Consider the following 19897-nt stretch of genomic DNA (forward strand, 5'->3'; position numbering starts at 1 on the left):
TCAGATATCAGGATTCTTAGCAGAGGCAGTAATGCAGAAGCTCTGCCAACCATCTAACCCAAACTTTGGGTCCGTTACGTGGATGGACCACCAATAATACCCTTACAGAATAAAATTCACTAAAGAGGAGGAAAACAACAAACTGCCATTCCTACATGTTGCAGTAGAACAAACAGCCAATGGGGAACTTCAAACCAGCATCTATAGGAAACAACACAAACGGACCAAATATTGAACTACAGAAGCAATCTTCTCAACATCCACAAACGAAGCTGCATTAGAACATTATTTCAATGAGCCACCACACACTGCAGCACAGAGGAACTACACAGAGCAAAGGAAAATAATCTGTACACAGTGTATTCAAAAAGAAAGGGTGCCGAATGAACATAGTCTGCCAATTCCTGAACTCCAAACCCATGCAAGCAGATAAAACACGTCCAGAAACCCCAGCCACTCTCCCCTACATCAAAGACATCTCTGAAATGACTGCCAGACTACTCAGACCCCTTGGCATCATAGTAGCCCACAAACCCACCAAAACACTAAAACATAGAACATAGAAAAAATACAGCGCAGTACAGGCCCTTTGGCCCTTGATGTTGCGCCAATCCAAGCCCACCTAACCTACACTAGCCCACTATCCTCCATATGTCTATCCAATGCCTGTTTAAATGCCCATAGAGGGAGAGTCCACCACTGCTACTGGCAGGGCAATCCATGAACTCACTTGCTCGCTGAGTATAGAATCTACCCCTAACATCTGTCCTATACCTACCACCCCTTAATTTAAAGCTACACCCCCTTGTAATAGTTGACTCCACACGTGGAAAAAGGTTCTCATGGTCAACCCTATCTAAACCCCTAATCATCTTGTACACCTCTAAGCAGCTAATTAACTTGAAAGACCCTATAGGCAACAAGCAAAACTAATGTCATCTACAAAATACTGTGCAAGGACTGTAACAAACACTACATTGGACAAACAGGCAGAAAACAAGCCATTAGGATACACGAACATCAACTAACCACAAAACGACACAACCCTCTCTCACTAGTATCCTTACATACAGATGACGAAGCACACCACTTCGACTGGGACAACATACCCATCTTAGAACAAGCCAAACAAAGACATACACGAGAATTCCTAGAAGCATGGCATTCCAACGGGAACTCTATCAATCAACGAACACGTTGACTTGGATCCCATTTACTAACCCCTGACAGAATGAACAAGAAATGACATCACCATATAAAATGATGTCACCACAGGAAATATCACCACCAATTCAAGGAAACTTAATCATATAAACAGAAAGCGGGCTACACCACCAATGCTTCATTCGGAGGCTCACTGATGATGATACCGGGCATGGTGAAGAAACTTCTGAAAATGAACTTTCCAGCTCAGTGAGCAAACCTACATCCACCAAGACAGTTCAGTTAGAATATCTGAAATCACTGTCTAATCTTGTCAACCTACTACAGTAACATAAAATATCCAATGGGACAAATCAAGGAGGGCTCAGGGTAGAAAATGGGCATTCTCTTGAACATCCCAGTCAACATTCCTCCCTCAAACAATACAAGTATTACAATGGGGTGTGTTGTTTGCTGCCTAGAAGGTGCCACATTTGCTTTCACAATACTGACCATATTTAAAAGTAATCCAAAAGATCGCAAAGCACTTTGGCATGTGCTTAAAAGTACAATACAAGTGTAGCCTGAAGAACAACTAAAGTCTCAGCTCACTCAATGTTTATAGAACAAGTGACTTTAGGTAAAGACCAATCTTGATTTAGTAGAAGAATTCTAGATTGTATATAACACAATAATGATACTTATGACCATATAAAATAGCCACAAGAGATCCACTTGCAATAAATGTTTAAAAAGCTCAGCAAAACAAACACACAGGAAATAATCTTAAGAATACTGGTGATTTATGATACGAAGCCTGAAACCAATTTGCAAAGTTCCTTAACCAACCGGTAATGAAACCATTACTGACCAGAAGTGTTGCTTCCTTAACAATGACACTTTGACCTTTAAAATAGTTTATGCGGTAGTTGAGTTCATATTCAAACTAACATTATCTGGCTAATTGTGAGCAATATCACTTTTTCTGGATGAAAGGTTTGCCAAGCATGTATTTGTTCCTTAATTTCAAGAACATAATGAAAAGTCTTTATAGGTACAAGGCCAAACCTCATGCTTCTGCAATGAAAGATAGGGAACATGCAAAGGAGGAGGAAGCTGAAAGTTAAAAAAAAATTATGAAGCAACATCTACCAGTGAAGACATTTGGATGAAATCACTTCAACATACCTATACTAAAAAACCTTTTAAACAACCACATCGGGTTCTTCACGAAAAGAAGATATAAGTACAGTTTATGACAGTGGGACACAAAAAATAAAATATTTAGCATTGCGATACTGATTGCTGTAATGTTTCTGCAAGCAGCCTGCAATGATTTAAGCTTCTCAAGTTCAATCAGGTTACAATTATAAGCATTCACCAATGCCTACAATTGCTAAATATTTTAATGATTGACAGTGACAGTAGCTGTAATTCTTGATTGCTAAAGGGACAAAAGATTATCATAAGTGGGATTATAGAGTTGAAGTTAAAGTCAGATCATTTCTTTGAGTGGCAGGGCAGGTGACAAGTGGCCTACTCTTGTTCATACATTTACAGTGATTCTGTGACACACCACTGCCAATAATCAAGACGGAACATTGCAAGGAACAAAGAACAAAGATTATGTCAGGCCCCTTGTATGTTAATGGTCTAATTAATGTTCTTAGAAAATGTCCAGGCAGATACTTGGTGAGGACAGGAATGCAGTAATGCCGTTATGACTGCGTAGCCCATAGACACGTCAATTTGCTCACATGTGCTAGATGGCTACTTAGCTGAATATCAGAGGGCTGTAGAGGTTTGCAAGCCTGCATTTGATGGAAAGGAAAGCTTCAGTGGTTAGGCCACAGTATAACTTTAGATGGGAGGAAGTTGTCAAATCTAAACATTTTCCGCATAATGTACAAACTAAGCCAGATTTTATCTTGTACCTAAAAAATGTTAAGATGGTCAGTATATATGTTTGGTTAAAGGACCAATGTGAATGCTTCTGAATTCTAAACTTCAGACTGCTTTGACGTGTTAAACAATCATGTCAGAAACATGATCCATTCTGTAGGATAGACACTACCAGAAAAGACAGACAAGAAATTAATACTGCAAATCTACATTGCTTTGTTTATAGTGATCTGATCAAATCAAGGAGAAAACTACTGGTACGTCAGCAAATAAGCAAGCTCAGCACAACACCAAACATTTTCAGAAGCCACACTGAAATGTGTGGAATGAGAAATTGACTTTAAACTGGTTCTTGCTGAAGGATCAAGTACTTCTTAAAATATGGTAACATACCCATTATATTGCAAGATTTGCAACAGAAAGGACTAACAGATTCATTAGATCACAGCACAGTGTTGAGTACAGTTCTGGGTGTCACACTTTAGGAAGAATGTGAACGCATTAGACAGAGTACATAAGAAATTTATGGGAATTTTGGAGATATTGGGACTACTTTCCTTGGAGACAAGACAGCCAAGAAAAGTATTGACTGACGTTTTCAAAATCATGGAAAGATCTGGTTAAAGTGAACTTGGAGAAATTGTTCTCACTCGTAATAGGATCAAGAATAAAACAGCACAGATTTAAAGTGATTTGCAAAAGAAATAAATAGGAGGGGAGCGAAAAGAACTTTTCCAAACAGAAATTGGTGAGGGTCTGAAATGCATTGCCTGAAAGTGTTGTACAGGCACGTTCAAAGATTTCAAGAGGCATTAAATGATTATACATAAGTTAACGCGCAGTGATGGGGAAAGAGCAGGAGAATTGCACTAAGTCACACGATCAGAAAACTGGCGTAGGCACAAAAGGCCAAATGGCCTCCTCCTTCAGCACTGTAAAGATACCGCAATTCAAACAAGAGTTCAAATCTTACCAAACTAGGGATTATCCATATTAAATGATAAAAGCATGTATCAGTAATTCTAAAACCACTCAATTATTCAACATGCCTACCTGGTTCATTACTGCCCTTTTGGGAAGGAAATTTCACCAATCTTATTTGGTTTGGCCTGTGAGTGACTCTGGACCAACAATAATGTTGGACTATACCTGGTGTTGTGTGATTTTTAACTTTGAACAACAATGTGGTTCACTTTGAACTGCCCTCTGAAATGAGTTAGTAAGCCCATAATTGGGAAGATGACTCATCACCCTCTGCTCAAATACTGAATGGACTCTCAAACTCTTAACATTCGCTTGTATCTGAGTTTTTCTTTTTGCTGCTGTTTACCTATTATTGATTTATCTATGCTACGTAACGATGTGATCTGCTTGTATTGCTCGCAAAACAAAGCTTTTCACTGTGCCTCGGTACACGTGACAATAAATTCAATTCAATTCAAAAGCCATCAAGGATGGGAAATAAATAATTGGCCTTGCTAGCGACATCCATATCTAGTGAATTAACTAATAGCAGGAATTGCATATAATTGCTCTGTCCTGTAAATGCTTTCACTAAGTAAAACTTTGCAACACAACTTGAACATAAAACAAACTGGCATTGCATAATGATATTTATGTCTTTTGGACCTGGGATCCATTTACATGAATGCAACAAAATGGTTTAAATGGAAAGGAAAGATTGATCAAAATGCTTCAATCCTTAATCACAAACAAGCACAATGAATATTGACTGCACGAGGATGGATGAACAGAAGAACAATAAAAACTGAAATTTAGATAGAAATGGCCGTATGTTGAAACAGTGATTCAATACCTCATAACGGTTTCGAGATGCAGCATAATGCAGTGGTGAGCAACCATTCTGATTGATAGCGTTGACTTGTGCTCCTTTACCAATCAGCACTTTTACGATTTCCTCTCGACCTGCCGATGCAGCGATGTGCAGGGGTGTCCAGCCAACCTGCAAAATCAACATTGCCAGAACACCAATTTAGGGACTCAGTCATATGAGAGTATTAGGAAGCAAAATGCTGGTAATCACAATTCAGTCAGCACCTGAGGGAGGGATACATTTAACAGAACAGATCACCTTCTGTTTACAGCTATGGACTGTCCTGTGAATTGCCAACATTTTTATTTTCCATCTGTTTTCCAACACTTCCATATTTTATAATTTCTATTAGACTCATTTAAATAATGACAAAGAATTGAAAATTAGTACTATTTAGAGCCAGATTTTAAAACCTAACCCCAAAATGGAAGATCAAGACTTCTCTGCAATCTGTCCTGACAACACGATTTCATTTGCATGAGCACCCTCTTATGGTGTAAACGTAGACAATAACCTAGGCGATTCTTTCTCCTTAATTGGGCACTTTTAAGAGGAAATTGGTTTAGACTTTATTGCCAGTAGCGAAACAACTGGGGAGATGTGAAAGGGTACAAGTGAAATACTGCACATATTAGTAGTTTTTGAAGAGTGTACAACTTTTTTTCCCCAAACACCAGTTTACTTGGTACAAATTGCCACTTAGCCAGCTCACCAAGAGAAATCATAAAAATAGTAACACTGGAAAATAGAAGCCTGATACAGGAAGAGCAAGATTGCACTTCAGAAGTTGGAATTAAAGGATATTAACTTAGCACAGTAAAAGAAATGTTATGCTCCAATTCAATAAGCTAAGCAGTGTTATGTGATACTGTTGGAAATTGGAACTATATTCAGTTTCTTAGTGTTACAGTTTCTAATTTGATTTGTGATTCATTTTAAAAAAATAACTAACTTGAACACGGAAACAGAACCTTATCTCAATCTCTAAAGCCTGTTTTGGGATTTACAAAGAGCATGGCTGATTTGCGAATTAACTCCATATCTCTGCTTATGACTCAGATTCCTTAATGTCTTAGATTCAAAATAAAAACTGATCGAGCCTCAAATGTCATTTGTGGAAGAGTGTTGCAAACTTCTGCCATCCTTTGCCTGCATTTAAATGTTTCCTAATTTCACTCCTGGGAGGTCTCCCACTAAATTTAAAACCATATCCCTTTTAATCAACCAGCAGAAATAATCATTTCTTATCACTGTTTTCTTTGTGAGTTTATGCTTCCAAATATACATTGCTATCACCTAGATTAATATCCCTCAGCATGTCTGGACACATGGTTTTCCAACGCATTGCCAAAGTAGCAAATCAATATTGAAACTTGAAGGCTCCTGAATTGCTCTTAGAGTAGCATGCTGTCAATTAATTCCAGAAGTTTCAAAGTTACCAACAGTCTGCCATGTGAGCTTTGAATCCAATAACTTTCAGAAATCCATATAAATGAGAGTCATAAAGGTATACAGCATGGAAACACACCTTTTGGTCCAACTCATTCATGTCAACCAGATATCCTAAATTAATCTAGTCCCATTTGCCAGCACTCATACACCCATCAAGATGTCTTTTAAATGCTGTAATTGTACCAGCATCCACCATTTCCTCTGCCAGCTCATGCTATTCATGCACCACCTGCTAAATGAAAAAGTTGCCCCTTCGTCCCTTTTAAATCTTTCCCTCTCACCATATGCTTTTGCCTTCTAGGGAGTCCCCCTCATGATTTCAAAGCCTTTATACGGTCACCTCCCAGCCTCCAATGCTCCAGGGAAAACAGCCCCAGCCTATTCAGCTCAAGTCCTCCAACCCTGGCAACATCCTTGTAGACCTTTCAAGTTTCACAGTATCCTTTTTTAGGAGGGAGACTAGAATTGCACACAACATTCTAACAATGACCTAACCAATGTCCTGTACAGCTGCAAAATGACCTCCAAACTCCTATACTCAATGCTTGACCAGTAAAGGAAAGCATACCAATTGCCTGCTTCACTATCCTATCCACCTGCGATGCTACTTCCAAGGAATTATGAAACTGCACTTCAAAGGTCTTTTTGTTCACCAACACTCCCCAGGACCTTACCATTAAGTGTATAAGTCCTGCCCTGATTTGTTTTTCCAAAATGTAGGACCTCAAATTTATCTAACTTAAACTCCATCTACCACTCCTCAGCCCATTGGCCCATCTGATCAATATCCCTTTGTACTCCAAGGTAACCTTTTTTTGCTACCCACTGCAACTCCAATTTTATGTAGTCTTTCCCTAATCCATCACTTCAATCACCTATTCAGAAAATTCAGTCGGGTTTCTAGGGCATATCCTACCTTTACAAATCCACACTGGCTCTCTCTGATCAGCAGGACATTTTCAAAATGTTCAGTCCTTTATTCGTAATGAAAGATGCCAGCAACTTTCTAACATTAGATGTTGGACTAACTGGTCTGAGACTCTCCGGTTTCCCTCTCTCCCTTTGCAAAATTGTGTATGTTACTTTGCTACTTGGGAATCTAAAAAGGATCCAACTAGAGAGAGCCTCATCCATTTCTGTCTTACATTCACCTCAAGATTTTTTTTAGTGCAGAGTTTTTAAAAATCCATTGTTATGTTGCTTTCAACAACTTGTGAGAGTTCCTGTCACAAATCATTGGTGCTTGGGATGTCTAATGCACTGACCCTTTCAGATGCAAACTAATTAAGTTTTTATTTTCACCAACAATGTCACCATTAATCGGAGTTTCAAATGGACAACATTGCTGCTGGTCACCCTCTTTTTCTGAACTTAGTTGAAAAACTTTTCACTGATTCTGATGTCACTTACACTGATACCAAAGTGAGTGTCAATGGTGATGGGGTGGAGTGGAGGAAGGTGATGTTGATGAACTGATCAGTTCAATCAAATTCAGATCAGGATATGACAATTGACGATGCATCATTTGTCTGAAATCATTAATCACTGTGTCACTGCATCCAAATCACCAAAGCAATACTACTGGCATCCACTGCAATGGCTAGTATCTTTCTGGTGAGCCTCCTTGTCTTCTGGTCATAGAGTGCCCGTCTCCTCCTGTAACTATGCCCCCAATACATTTTCAGAGAATCTAGAAGGCGGTTATCTGCTATGCTGTGCCATTTTATTATCTTTTGCAGATCAAGTTCACTTTTAAATGACTTGCAGCTCGAATCAAAATAAACTTCCCTTTTTGGAGATACACACTACCTTGAACATGTGCTAGCCTCTTAGTTTTGTGCCTCTGCTCAAGTATGCAACCACACATGGCATCAAGATTGCATGCATCCTACCTCAGAAGCATTTGCTGCAAATTAAGTGCTCATTGTGATTCCCATACCAACCTCCAGGCCTTAGTGAGTTTTGTTATTGATATTTTTCTATGGATTGTACATTAACTGAAGAAATAATTTAGAAATTCACAGTCGCACTGATTTTATGATGATCATGTAACCTGTGAAAACACTGGCCTGCATATTTTCATTGAGGCAGCACCCTCACTGGGAGTACAAAAAAATTTTCCTTATCAGGCGTAAAACTGACGAGGACAGGTGACAAGAACCATGTCCAGAGTGTTAAAGGTTTTTAAGAACAATCTCAAGTGAAAGAAACAGGTAGACAGCCAGACATTTGGAATGGAGAAGAGAAGCAGAGTAAGGATAAGGCAAGAAGCATTACAAATAAAGAGGTGACTTAGCAATGGAAAAGTATGACACAAGAAAAAGCAATTTAAAATTCACTGCAACAGTAAACAATAAGAAATAACTTGAAGAATTAACCAACTCTACTCACATCATCTTTAGGATCTACAGGTACTCCGAGACTTAACAGAAAGTCTACAATGTCTTTGTGCCCGGCTGAACATGACCAATGCAACACTGTCCTTTTATCCTGAGCAAACAGGAGAAGGAAATAAAATTATTGCCATAAATTTTTTTTTGAGTCCACAGACTTCACATAAATAACCTTCACTGATTTATTATAAATCATTTTAAGGACACTGAAGCTAAATATAGCCAGTAGTTGAAAAGCAGAATATGCGTTGAAAATAAATTAGAGCTTCTACTATCCTTATCCATAGCTCAAAGCTACAACACATGTAAAATGCACGCATCATAACTTATGACTCGAGGAGCGGCGAGTACAACTCACCTGGCTGTAAGGCAGATCTACTTGGATTCAAACTAGACAGAGCGCAAGAAACAGCTGGTGTGGTTTTAACCCTAGAGTCACCACATCTAAGGTACGGGGTGAGCTTGAGAAGGTAGGACCTTTCTGGTGACCTCAGTCCGTGCGTGAATTGAACTTGTGCTATTGACATTATTCTGCATCACAAACCAGTCATCCAACCAAATGAACTAACTCAACCCCTTCAATATATAAAATAATTTTAAAATGCTGGAAGTACTCAGTATCTGTGGAGTAAAAAAACACAGTTATATCTGAAGTTCATTGAAGGTATCTCTAAAAAACAGATTATGACTAAGGTTTAAGAGTCCATTATCACGTAGTTGTGGGTAGGTTCACTGAGCTGGGAGGTTGATTTGCAGATGCTTTGTCACCTGTCTAAGTGACATCTTCAGTGCTTTGGAGCGTCCTGTGAAGTGCTGTTATCCTGTGTCGTCTGGAATTTATTTGGTTCTGTTCCAGCTGCTTTCAGTTTCCGGTTCCAGTTGTTTGGCGTAGTGGTCAGTATATTGGGCCTAGGTCTTTATGTTTGTTGATTAAGTCCATGGATGAATGCCATGCTTCAAGAAATTCTCTGGCTGTCCAATAACAGTTGTGTTGTCCCAGTCGAATTTCATCTGTGTGTATGGCTACTGGGGACAGCTGATCATGGTGCTTGGTGGCTAGTTGGTGTTCATGGATGCGGATTGCTAGTTGTCTGCCTGTTTGTCCTATTATAGTGGTTTATGCAGTCTTTGCACATGTTAGTCTTGCACATGATGGGTATAGGGCCTTTTGTTCTGGTGAGTTGTTGGTCTGAACGTGGCAGTCGGTTTATGGGCTGTCATGAATTGGAGTGGTCAGAGAAGCCTGGCTGTTAGTTCTGAGATGCTTTTCATATAAGGTAGTGTGGCTAGCATGTTGGATTGTGGCATGTCTTCGTTGCATTGTCTGTTTGCTAAGCATCTGTGGATAAAGTTACGGGAATATCAGTTCCTAGTGAAGACTGTGTAGAGGTGTTCTTCTCTTCACAGCTTGGGAGTGCTGCTGTGTATTATAGCCATTTTGAACAGGGTCCTAATGCAACTCCTCGTGTGATTGGGTGGTTACTGTTGTAGTTCAGGATCTGATTGGTGTGTGAGATTTTCTTGTACCGAGGAACCTCGATTATCCGAATACTGGATTACCTGATGGAGATTTGGTCCCAATAGAAACACTACAAAAGAGATGTTTCCAACACTGATCGCGTCTTTGTTTAGAATGTTTAAAAATGAACTTGGCTCAGTAAAATTCTGCCAGGAACAGTCCTGGACACCGATGGGAGCCCAAGCACTTTCTCCAAATGACTGACTGCCCACCGTCTCTCACTTTCTCCTCACACTTTCCCTGGAGTCCTACAAGGGCATGTACCCTGAACCCCTCCTTCCCCAGGTAATCCCTCCAACATTGAAGCGTACAGGGCAATGGTGGAGTGTGTTGTCTGTGTGTTTACTATTTGGAAACTCACCACTCCAAAGGCAGCAATAGTCTTACTATTGGTGTCCAGTCCAGCTCCCGGGGCTGGGGGCGGAATGTTGGTGGGGCAGGGGCAAACAGGGGTGTGTGGTTGGATGGGTTGGGTTGGACTGGTTTGGTGGTGATGGTGGTGGTGGTGTTGGTGGGGGGGGTGTTGATGGTTTGGGGTGGTGTTGGTGGGGGGGGGGTGGAAGGCGGATGGGCAGGGACGAACTGGGTGACACAGTTGGATGGGGCTGGGAGTCGGGCGGGGGTAAGGGGGTGGATGCAGACGGGGTTGGGGGGGGGGGGGGGGGGGGGGGGTAAACAGTGGCTCATGCATGGTGTGCTGCTGCTTACTCTCCTGAACAGGGAGTGGACTTAGCAAGTGCTCATTGTGTCAATCCCCATTGAACTGATTGGGGGTGTGAGGCTTCAGCAGTGCTGCAGGTCCCTTATACACAAGTGTGTGTCTGCTGAGAAACAAACCCCCGAGACAGCGAGAGGAAGCAAGGCAGGCAGAACGTGGAAAATGTTAACTTTAGAAAACTCAGCCCCAGAGAAGAGGCATTGAATCAATTAACTAACTAATCAATTATTCGAACGAAATAGTGCCTGCCCATTTCACCCGGGTAATCGAGGTTCCTCTGTACATTCTTGTAGTGCATTCGCCATTCTGTGTTCTTTCTACCATCACATCCAGAAATGGGAGTTGGTTATTTCCTGCTCTCTCATAAATTTGATCCCTTTGAGCATGGTGTTGATAATCAGGTGTGTGTTCTCGATCTCTGTTCTCTTAACGATATCATTAAGTGTTGTCCACGCATCTGATTCAGAGTTTGGGTATGGTTTGTGGGAGGGCTGTTTGTTCCAATCTTTGCATTACTGCTGCTGTGAGCCCAGAGATAGGTGAGCCCATTAGTATCCCATTAATCTGTTCATATTTGGTTTTTGAACGTGAAGTGCATCGTCAAGCAAGCACAGGTCTGGTTTGAGTATGTAGACCTTGTTGATAGGTTCCCCGTCATGTTGTCTGTTCTGTTTGTCCAGGAGGTTGGCTATTGTCTCTCTAACTAGAGAGTTTTGTCAATCGAAGTAAACAGTGCCCTTACATCAAATGAGACCATTGCTTCATCCTTGTCTATGTTTAATGCTCTTGATGTTGTCTAGGAATTCCTGTGATGATTGTATAGAGAGTTTAGACCTGCTGATTAGATGGTTCAATTTTTATTGGGAGTTCTTTTGCCACTATGTGATGGAAGTGCCACCAATGGGTCTGGTTCGTGTATCTTGGGTAATCCATAAAATCTTGGGGTGTTGTGACCTTCTGGTTTCAGCCTTTGTAAATCAATCCTGGCTATCAGTCCATGTTTTTGTAGGTTCTGTAGTGTGCTGTTTATTCTACAGAAACACACAAGAGAAGCTGCATTAGGACCCTGTTCAAAAAGGCTACAACACACTGCAGCACTCCCGACCTGCGAAGACAAGAACATCACTACAGAGTCTTCACCAAGAACAGACACTCCCATAACTTAATCCGCAGATGCTTAGCAGACAAACAACACGAGGACATACCACAATACAACGCACAAGCCATGCTACCTTATATAAAAAACCTCTCAGAACTAACAGCCAATCTTCTCTGACAACTGATTCATGTCAGCCACGCTCAGACAACAACTCACCAGAACAAAAGCCGCTACATCCATCATGTGCAAGACTAATGTAATTTACAAGGTTCCATGCAAAGATTGCATGAACTACTAAAATAGGACAAACAGGGAGACAACTAGCAATCACATCCATGAACACCAACTAGCCACTAAATAGCATAACCAGCTGTCCCTAGCAGCCAAATGCACAGATGACAAGGACCACAAATTCCACTGGGACTACACAACAATCACATGACAAGCTAAAGAACTTAGGAGAACAGCTAGAGAATTTCTAGCAGCATGGCATTCAACTATGGACTCCATCAACAAACATATACACCTAGACCCAATGTACCAGCCACTACAACGAATGACTGGAACTGGAAACAAGAGGAGCGGAACCAAATAAATTCCAGATAACAGTACAGCAGCACTTTACAGGAGGCTCCAAAGCACTGAAGATGTTATCTAGAGAGGGGATGAAACGTCTGGAAATCACGTTCCCAGCTTGGCAAACATACCCACAGATACAACAACCAGCAACCAAGCTAAAAACTTTTACACAAACCTTGAAGTCCATTATCACATTGCAGTTTGGGGATCTTCCTGTGTGCAGATTGGCTTCACTATTCTTACGCAAGTAGTAAGACATGAAAAGTCCTTTATTGGCTATACCATGCTTCATCATAACTTGCTGTTGACAAAGTCACTGTACAATTTCACATCTTATTTTACTTCCACAAATATAACCAGTGGATGGTTTACATCAAATCTGGGAAAATAAATGGGGGCTCTATGTAACTTCTCACTCAAAATGTGCACCAACAACAGTGCAGCACTCCTTCAGTATTGTGCTGAGTTTTCAAGCTAGGTTATATTTAAAATGTCTTACTTTAATCAAAACCTTCAGATCAAGCAACCCTTGCAGCAATCAACAACAACTTTAATATCTGTGTGAAGGGTCAACCAATTGTTTTTGGAAAAAATCTCCTTTACTTTGCCATGTCACATATCACAGCAGAAATACTAAGAGACATCAGGAGTACTTAAACTGATGACAGTCCCAGGTATATATTTATTTGCCTCTGAGTTATATAAAAGCCTTGCACAACTGAAGAAAACAAAAAGTTAGTTATTAGAATAGCTAAGAGATTAATGAAGAGGACAATATACAATTCTGGCAACAAATGGTAATATTTTTTCAGATACATTGGGAGTCAAAGCACTAATAAAAGTTGAAATAAAGCCATTCAAGTTCTTCTTGAGGTAAAAAAAAACATACTGAAGATACAGCAGTGATGGTAAAATATTACGTTAGTCTTTACTGCTGTGGACCATTAACTACAAAATACGGAATGCACTGTAAATAAAATTTGAACATTGTAAAATAGAGTCACAGGGCTGTTTAAGATGTCATAGCATGCAGGAACAAGGAGCAGACTACTGACATAGATCATCGATTAAAGCAATGATGCTCTTTCTTGCCGCCAGAATTTAAAACCACTCCCTCTTCGCCATTTCCTAGGCAACAAATTAATTTGTTGAGAATCATACAGCATTGAAACAGACCCTTCAATACAACTCATCCACGTTTACCAGTTTCCCAAAATAAATTCGTCCCATTCACACGCCTTTGGCCCATATCCTTGTAAACATTTCCTATTCACATACCTGACTAAATGTTGCAACTGTAGCTGGATCTATCACTTCCTCTGGCAATTCATTCCATATACACACCACTGTGTGTGGAAAAGCTGCCCTCAGGTCTCTTATATCTTGCCCCTCTCACTTCAAAGCTATGCTCTCTCGTTTTAAATTCCCTTACCACAGAAAAAAAGACTGTCTATTCACCTTATCAATGCCCCACATGATTTTAGAATCTGCATAACGTCACCTCTCAACCTTAAACGCTCCTGGGAAAAAAGTTCTTGCCTATCCAACCTTTCCTTAGAATTGAAACATTTCTAAAGCAATACATTAAGAAAGGAATTAGGGATCAAGCTATTTCAGAGCCATGTTATGCAATGAGAAAGGACACATTAGTAGTTCTGTTGCAAAATAACTTTCAGGGAAGAGTAATCATAGCATGCTGAATTTCCCAGGAAGTTTCAAATTCTTTATCTATGCTCATTTTGCACAAGATGAAAATTAAAACACCATTACAATCTTGTATACCCAAGGACATGTTTCCTCAATGCAGGTATCTTCATTTACCTTTTTGAATCTAACTGGCATCCCGTTTCCTCCCCTCAGTCAAAGCAAAACGCTCAGAGACACAGCAGTTTTGCCTTCATCTTTATTCCGGATCCCGGAGGGAGTGAGAACGATCACCCATGTGCACAGGGACATGAATTCAAGGACTTCTCTGGAACAACAATTTCTCAATGAACTATCTTGTCATTTTACAGGGAGGAGCATTCAGATAAAGCAACATACATATTAATTGGGTGACCATTACAATCAGCTAGTGTCAATAGTAAAGATCAAGTCATCTGCTATTACACAATGAATAACTGGCTTCACATAATGAATACTTTCACAAAATTAAACTGACCTCATATATTGAATGCTACCGCATCTTGTTAAATGGATCGACATAATTAATGTTTTTCCACCTTGTTAACCCATTACCCTTGCCTCCCCATTGTTAACTGCAAGTTCTTACCTGATCTGAGTCATACTCAGCTGAATCTCGTTTCACAAAACTCAGAACTTAACCCTTTCCCTACCCGATCATACCCTATGCACATTCTCAGTCCCTCTTTTCATCATTTCACGATAACCAATGGCATTACCGGCTTTCATAAGACTCTGACAGCCAGTATTTAAGCAAGTAATTGACACACAGCATACAATGATTATAACAAAAAAGTTACTTGTCAGTTACAGAAATTAAGAGTTTGAAGAATCCTCCCATTTGGAAAAAAAAATCACCAGTAAAGTTCTTAAACCCACAGTCCTTAGTGGCCACTCCATTCCCTCCAATTCAACTGGAAACAAGCTAGTTCTCCAAAATCTCCTATGGTAAAGTGTAACCTGAAAACAAAATTCAGTCTGTCCTTGCATCACTCATCAGAAAAATCTGAATTCTTGGATAAGGGCAGTTAAATGTTTCCCAAAACTGATGAGACTCCCGTCCATGCAGAGGTGCTTCAGGTGGAAGATACCAGTGCAAATGAATGTGCAGTGCAGCAGCTGCAGCAGCAGGCTAGGTGAACATAAGCATTCTTTGCTGCTTCTGCTCCTGTTCCTGCTCTGCTGCAAAACGTAACAAAACCAATTGGCTGTTGTGATGCTAGCTTGATCAATGAACCTTCATAACCCTTAAATGACTGAAAGGCAAAGGTAAAGCTCGCATGGTTTAATGTCTGTAGAAAGGCCACTGACAAAAAGCATATGGACCTCCTCTTAGAGTCATAGAGATGTACAGCATGGAAACAGACCCTTCGCTCGAACCTGTCCATGCCGACCAGATATCCCAACCCAATCTAGTCTCACATGCCAGCACCCGGCCCATATCCCTCCAAACCCTTCCTATTCATATACCCATCCAAATGCCTCTTAAATGTTGCAATTGTAACAGCCTCCACCACATCCTCTGGCAGCTCATTCCATACACATACCAACCTCTGCGTGAAAACGTTGCCCCTTAGGTCTCTTTTATATATCTTTCCCCTCTCACCCTAAACCTATGCCTCCAGTTCTGGACTCCCCGGCCCCAGGGAAAAGACTTTGCCTATTTATCCTATCCATGCCCCTCATAATTTTGTAAACTTCTATAAAATCATCTCTCAGCCTCTGACACTCCAGGGAAAACAGCCCCAGCCTGTTCAGCCTCTCCTTATAGCTCAAATCCTCCAAACCTGGCAACATCCTTGTAAATCTTTTCTGAACCCTTTCAAGTTTCACAACATCTTTCTGATAAGGAGACCAGAAATGCACGCAATATTCCAACAGTGGCCTAACCAATGTCCTGTACAGCCACAACATGACCTCCCAACTCTTGTACTCAATACTCTGACCAATAATGGAAAGCATACCAAATGCCTTCTTCACTATCCTATCTACCTGCGACTCCACTTTCAAGGAAATATGAACCTGCACTCCAAGGTCTTGTTCAGCAACATTCCGTAGAACCTTACCATTAAGTGTATAAGTCCTGCTAAGATTTGCTTTCCCAAAATGCAGCACCTCGCACTTATCTGAATTAAACTCCATCTGCCACTTCTCAGCCCATTGGCCCATCTGGTCAAGAACCTGTTGTAATCTGAGGTAACCCTCTTCGCTGTCCACTACACCTCCAATTTTGGTGTCATCTGCAAACTTACTAACTGTACCTCTTATGCTCGCATCCAAATCATTTATGTAAATGACAAAAAGTAGAGGGCCCAGCACCGATCCTTGTGCCACTCCACTGGTCACAGGCCTCCAGTCTGAAAAACAACCCTCCACCACCACTCTCTGTCTTCTACCTTTGAGCCAGTTCTGTATCCAAATGGCTAATTCTCCCTGTATTCCATGAGATCTAACCTTGCTAATCAGTCTCCTATGGGGAACCTTGTCAAATGTCCATATAGATCACATCTACTGCTCTGCCCTCATCAATCCTCTTTGTTACTTCTTCAAAAAACTCAATCGTTTGTAAGACATGACTTCCCACGCACAAAACCATGTTGACTATCCCGAATCAGTCCTTGCCTTTCCAAATACATGTACGTCCTGTCCCTCAGGATTCTCTCCAACAACTTGCCCACCACTGAAGTCAGGCTCACTGGTCTATAGTTCCCTAGCTTATCTTTACCACCCTTCTTAAACGGTGGCACCATGTTTGTCAACCTAAGTCTTCTAGCACCTCACCTGTGACTATCGATGATACAAATATCTCAGCAAAAGGCTCAGCAATCACTTCTTTAGCTTGCCACATAGTTTTAGGGTACATCTTATCAGGTCCTGGGGATTTATTCACCTTTAACCATTTCAAGACATCCAGCACTTCCTCTTCTGTAATATGGACATTTTGCAAGATGTCACCATCTATTTCCCTGCAGTCTATATCTTCCATATCCTTTTCCACAGTAAATACTGATGCAAAATATTCACTTAGTATCTTCCCCCATTTTCTGTGGCTCCACACAAAGGCCGCCATGCTGATCTTTGAGGGGCCCTATTCTCTCCCTAGTTACCCTTTTGTCCTTAATATATTCGTAAGAACCCTTTGGATTCTCCTTAATTCTATTTCCCAAAGCTATCTCATGTCCCCTTTTTGCCCTCCTGATTTCCCTCTTAAGTATACTCCTACTGCCTTTATATTCTTCTAAGGATTCACTCGATCTATCCTGTCTATACCTTACATATGCTTCCTTCTTTTTCTTAACCAAACCCTCAAATTTCTTTAGTCACCCAGCATTCCCTATACCTACCAGCCTTTCTTTTCAATCTGACAGGAATATACTTTCTCTGGATTCTCGTTATCTAATTTCTGAAGTCTTCCCATTTTCCAGCCGTCCCTGTACCTGTGAACATCTGCCTCCAATCAGCTTTCGAACGTTCTTGCCTAATACTGTCAAAAATAGCCTTTCTCCAATTTAGGACTTCAACTTTTAGATCTGGTCTATCCTTTTCCATCACTATTTTAAAATGAATAGAATTATGGCCCCAAAGTGCTCCCCCACTGACACGTCAGTCACCTGCCCTGCCTTATTTCCCAAGTTTTGCACCTTCTCTAGTAGGTACATCCATATACTGAATCAGAAAATTGTCTTGTACACACTTAAATTCCTCTCCATCTAAACCTTTAACTCTTCACCGTTGTTGGCTTCTTCATTTTTGTCTCATGACTGGGGAGCTATTGAATCTGTTGGATCAGGTTGTGGAGGGGTGGGCGGTGGTCCGAAGGCATGCTTTACCTGTGAATGGAGAAAGTCTAGAGCCAATGTGAGCTTTGCATTTCCTCTCTCGTTCCTTCCTTGCCAAAGGTGGTTATCATTATGAAGACAGTCACACATTCAACTACACTAAATTGTGTCTGCCTATTTCAACATTCTCAGTCATCTTGAAGCCTGTTATTCTGTCCACTACTTACAAGATTATTGAGTTTTATACAATCCAGAAACTTCTAAATTGTACTGTCTAAATGATTCAGTCAATTAGACAACAACAAGCAATGGTCCTTAAATCAAACCCTCAGGTACCCACATTCAGGTTTTTCAAAAATTATTTTCTTTAAACAAATTGATACTTGGCTAATGTGAAAGCTGTCAGGAAAAGTATTTCAAAAGTCTGGAACAGCAAGAAACCAACAAAATGTTTCCTGTGCTTTAGCAATTGAAGAGGCAATTTCAATTTAGATTTAAATCTCAAATATTCATGGGAAACAAATGCTGAATATTTTAAAGTATGTTCTCCAAATAAAACAGTTTGAATTACAGTGACAATGTTGGTAGAGATCAACATTCTTTGATTTTGCAGTATGAAGGGGGCCAATGAAGTCTTAATAATAACAGAACTGAAACAGATCAGCCTCAAGTTCTAATATTCTCTAAAATCTTAACAAAACATCAAGATTAAAATGCACTCCTCTTTTTGTGAACACTCGGTATCAAAAAACACAGCAGCAAAGATACTATAATACAATTCTCTCATCTGGCTAAAGCATGACCAGTGAGCCAGCAGTTTTTTGAAACAGGCATTGTAGAATTTGAAACAATTCAGGGGCTCAAGGCAATCAATTTGTTTTAAGGTTACAAGTTTGCTAATTTTGATGAGGACATAACAGTGTACAATTTCAATGTAAAAACAAAATTTGCCCCTATACATAGCCCGCAAAACACATTGAATTGAGATCCTGATACAAACAAGGCAAAGCAGTCACTTAAAAGGATTTTCTGAACCAGTATTTTAACAAAACAAAATTTTTGAACGTCAAACACTCTCAGCATAGCACAATTTACATTGAAACTTTCCTTTTTTAACCCAAGTATTAGTACAACCTTAATTTCAGCGTTTTCATTTTTATTTTGCATCCTCTCACTGATATTACACTTATAACAAGAGAAAGCCCTTGCAGTAGACCACATGGCGCCGCAATCCAAGCCACTCACTTTCCCCAGAACAAGACTTAGAGCCTCAAATTTCACCACTAGGGGACCTTAGCCCCTTTCTCACTTTATTCCTCATGGAGGCACGAATTCCAATTAAACTCAGAGAACCCGAATCCCACTTAAACACAGAAAGCTTGATCCCAATTAAACATAGAGCTTGAAGCTCACTTTAACACAATGCTTGAACCTCAGCACAGTGTGGAGGACTTGAACCTCAGATCAACCCACCCAATAAACTCAAACTCGAGTACTGCGTAGAGGACTGCCATCTCAATCAAGCCCACCCCAGAAGACTCTAACCCCAGTACTGCGCAGAGAACCCGAACCTCAAATCACCACCCCCTGCCCCACTCCTCCCGGGACTTGAACCCAAGTACCATGCAGAAAACTCGAGCCTCTATCACACGCCCCTACCCCCCCAGACTTAAACCTCTGCCTGCTAGCGCACTTGTGAAACTGTGTCTCTCGACTGAATTACCATTGGAGGAATTCATAGAATAGACAGTGGAGCAAGGGGACCATCTCCGGCACAGGAATATCAAGAGGGACCA

General features: G+C 40.6%; 1 protein-coding gene across 2 annotated transcripts in view; it reads right to left on the reverse strand.

Annotated features, from left to right (window-relative positions):
- Positions 1–19897, reverse strand: part of psmd10 (proteasome 26S subunit, non-ATPase 10) — a 41161-nt gene that overhangs the window by 18820 nt on the left and 2444 nt on the right. Inside the window, exons 2-4 of one of the 2 annotated variants that reach the window (XM_072595450.1) lie at positions 14461–14611; positions 8723–8821; positions 4862–5008 (exon numbers count right to left, since the gene is read on the reverse strand). In XM_072595450.1, coding sequence (XP_072451551.1) covers positions 4862–5008; positions 8723–8821; positions 14461–14481 — 267 coding nt within the window. In that variant the 5' untranslated portion in view covers positions 14482–14611. The remainder of the gene's footprint in view (positions 1–4861; positions 5009–8722; positions 8822–14460; positions 14612–19897) is intronic. The other variant, XM_072595449.1, reaches the window with a different exon arrangement.

This window comes from Chiloscyllium punctatum, chromosome 25 (genome assembly GCF_047496795.1).
Source record: "Chiloscyllium punctatum isolate Juve2018m chromosome 25, sChiPun1.3, whole genome shotgun sequence".
Classification (NCBI taxonomy): domain Eukaryota; kingdom Metazoa; phylum Chordata; class Chondrichthyes; order Orectolobiformes; family Hemiscylliidae; genus Chiloscyllium; species Chiloscyllium punctatum.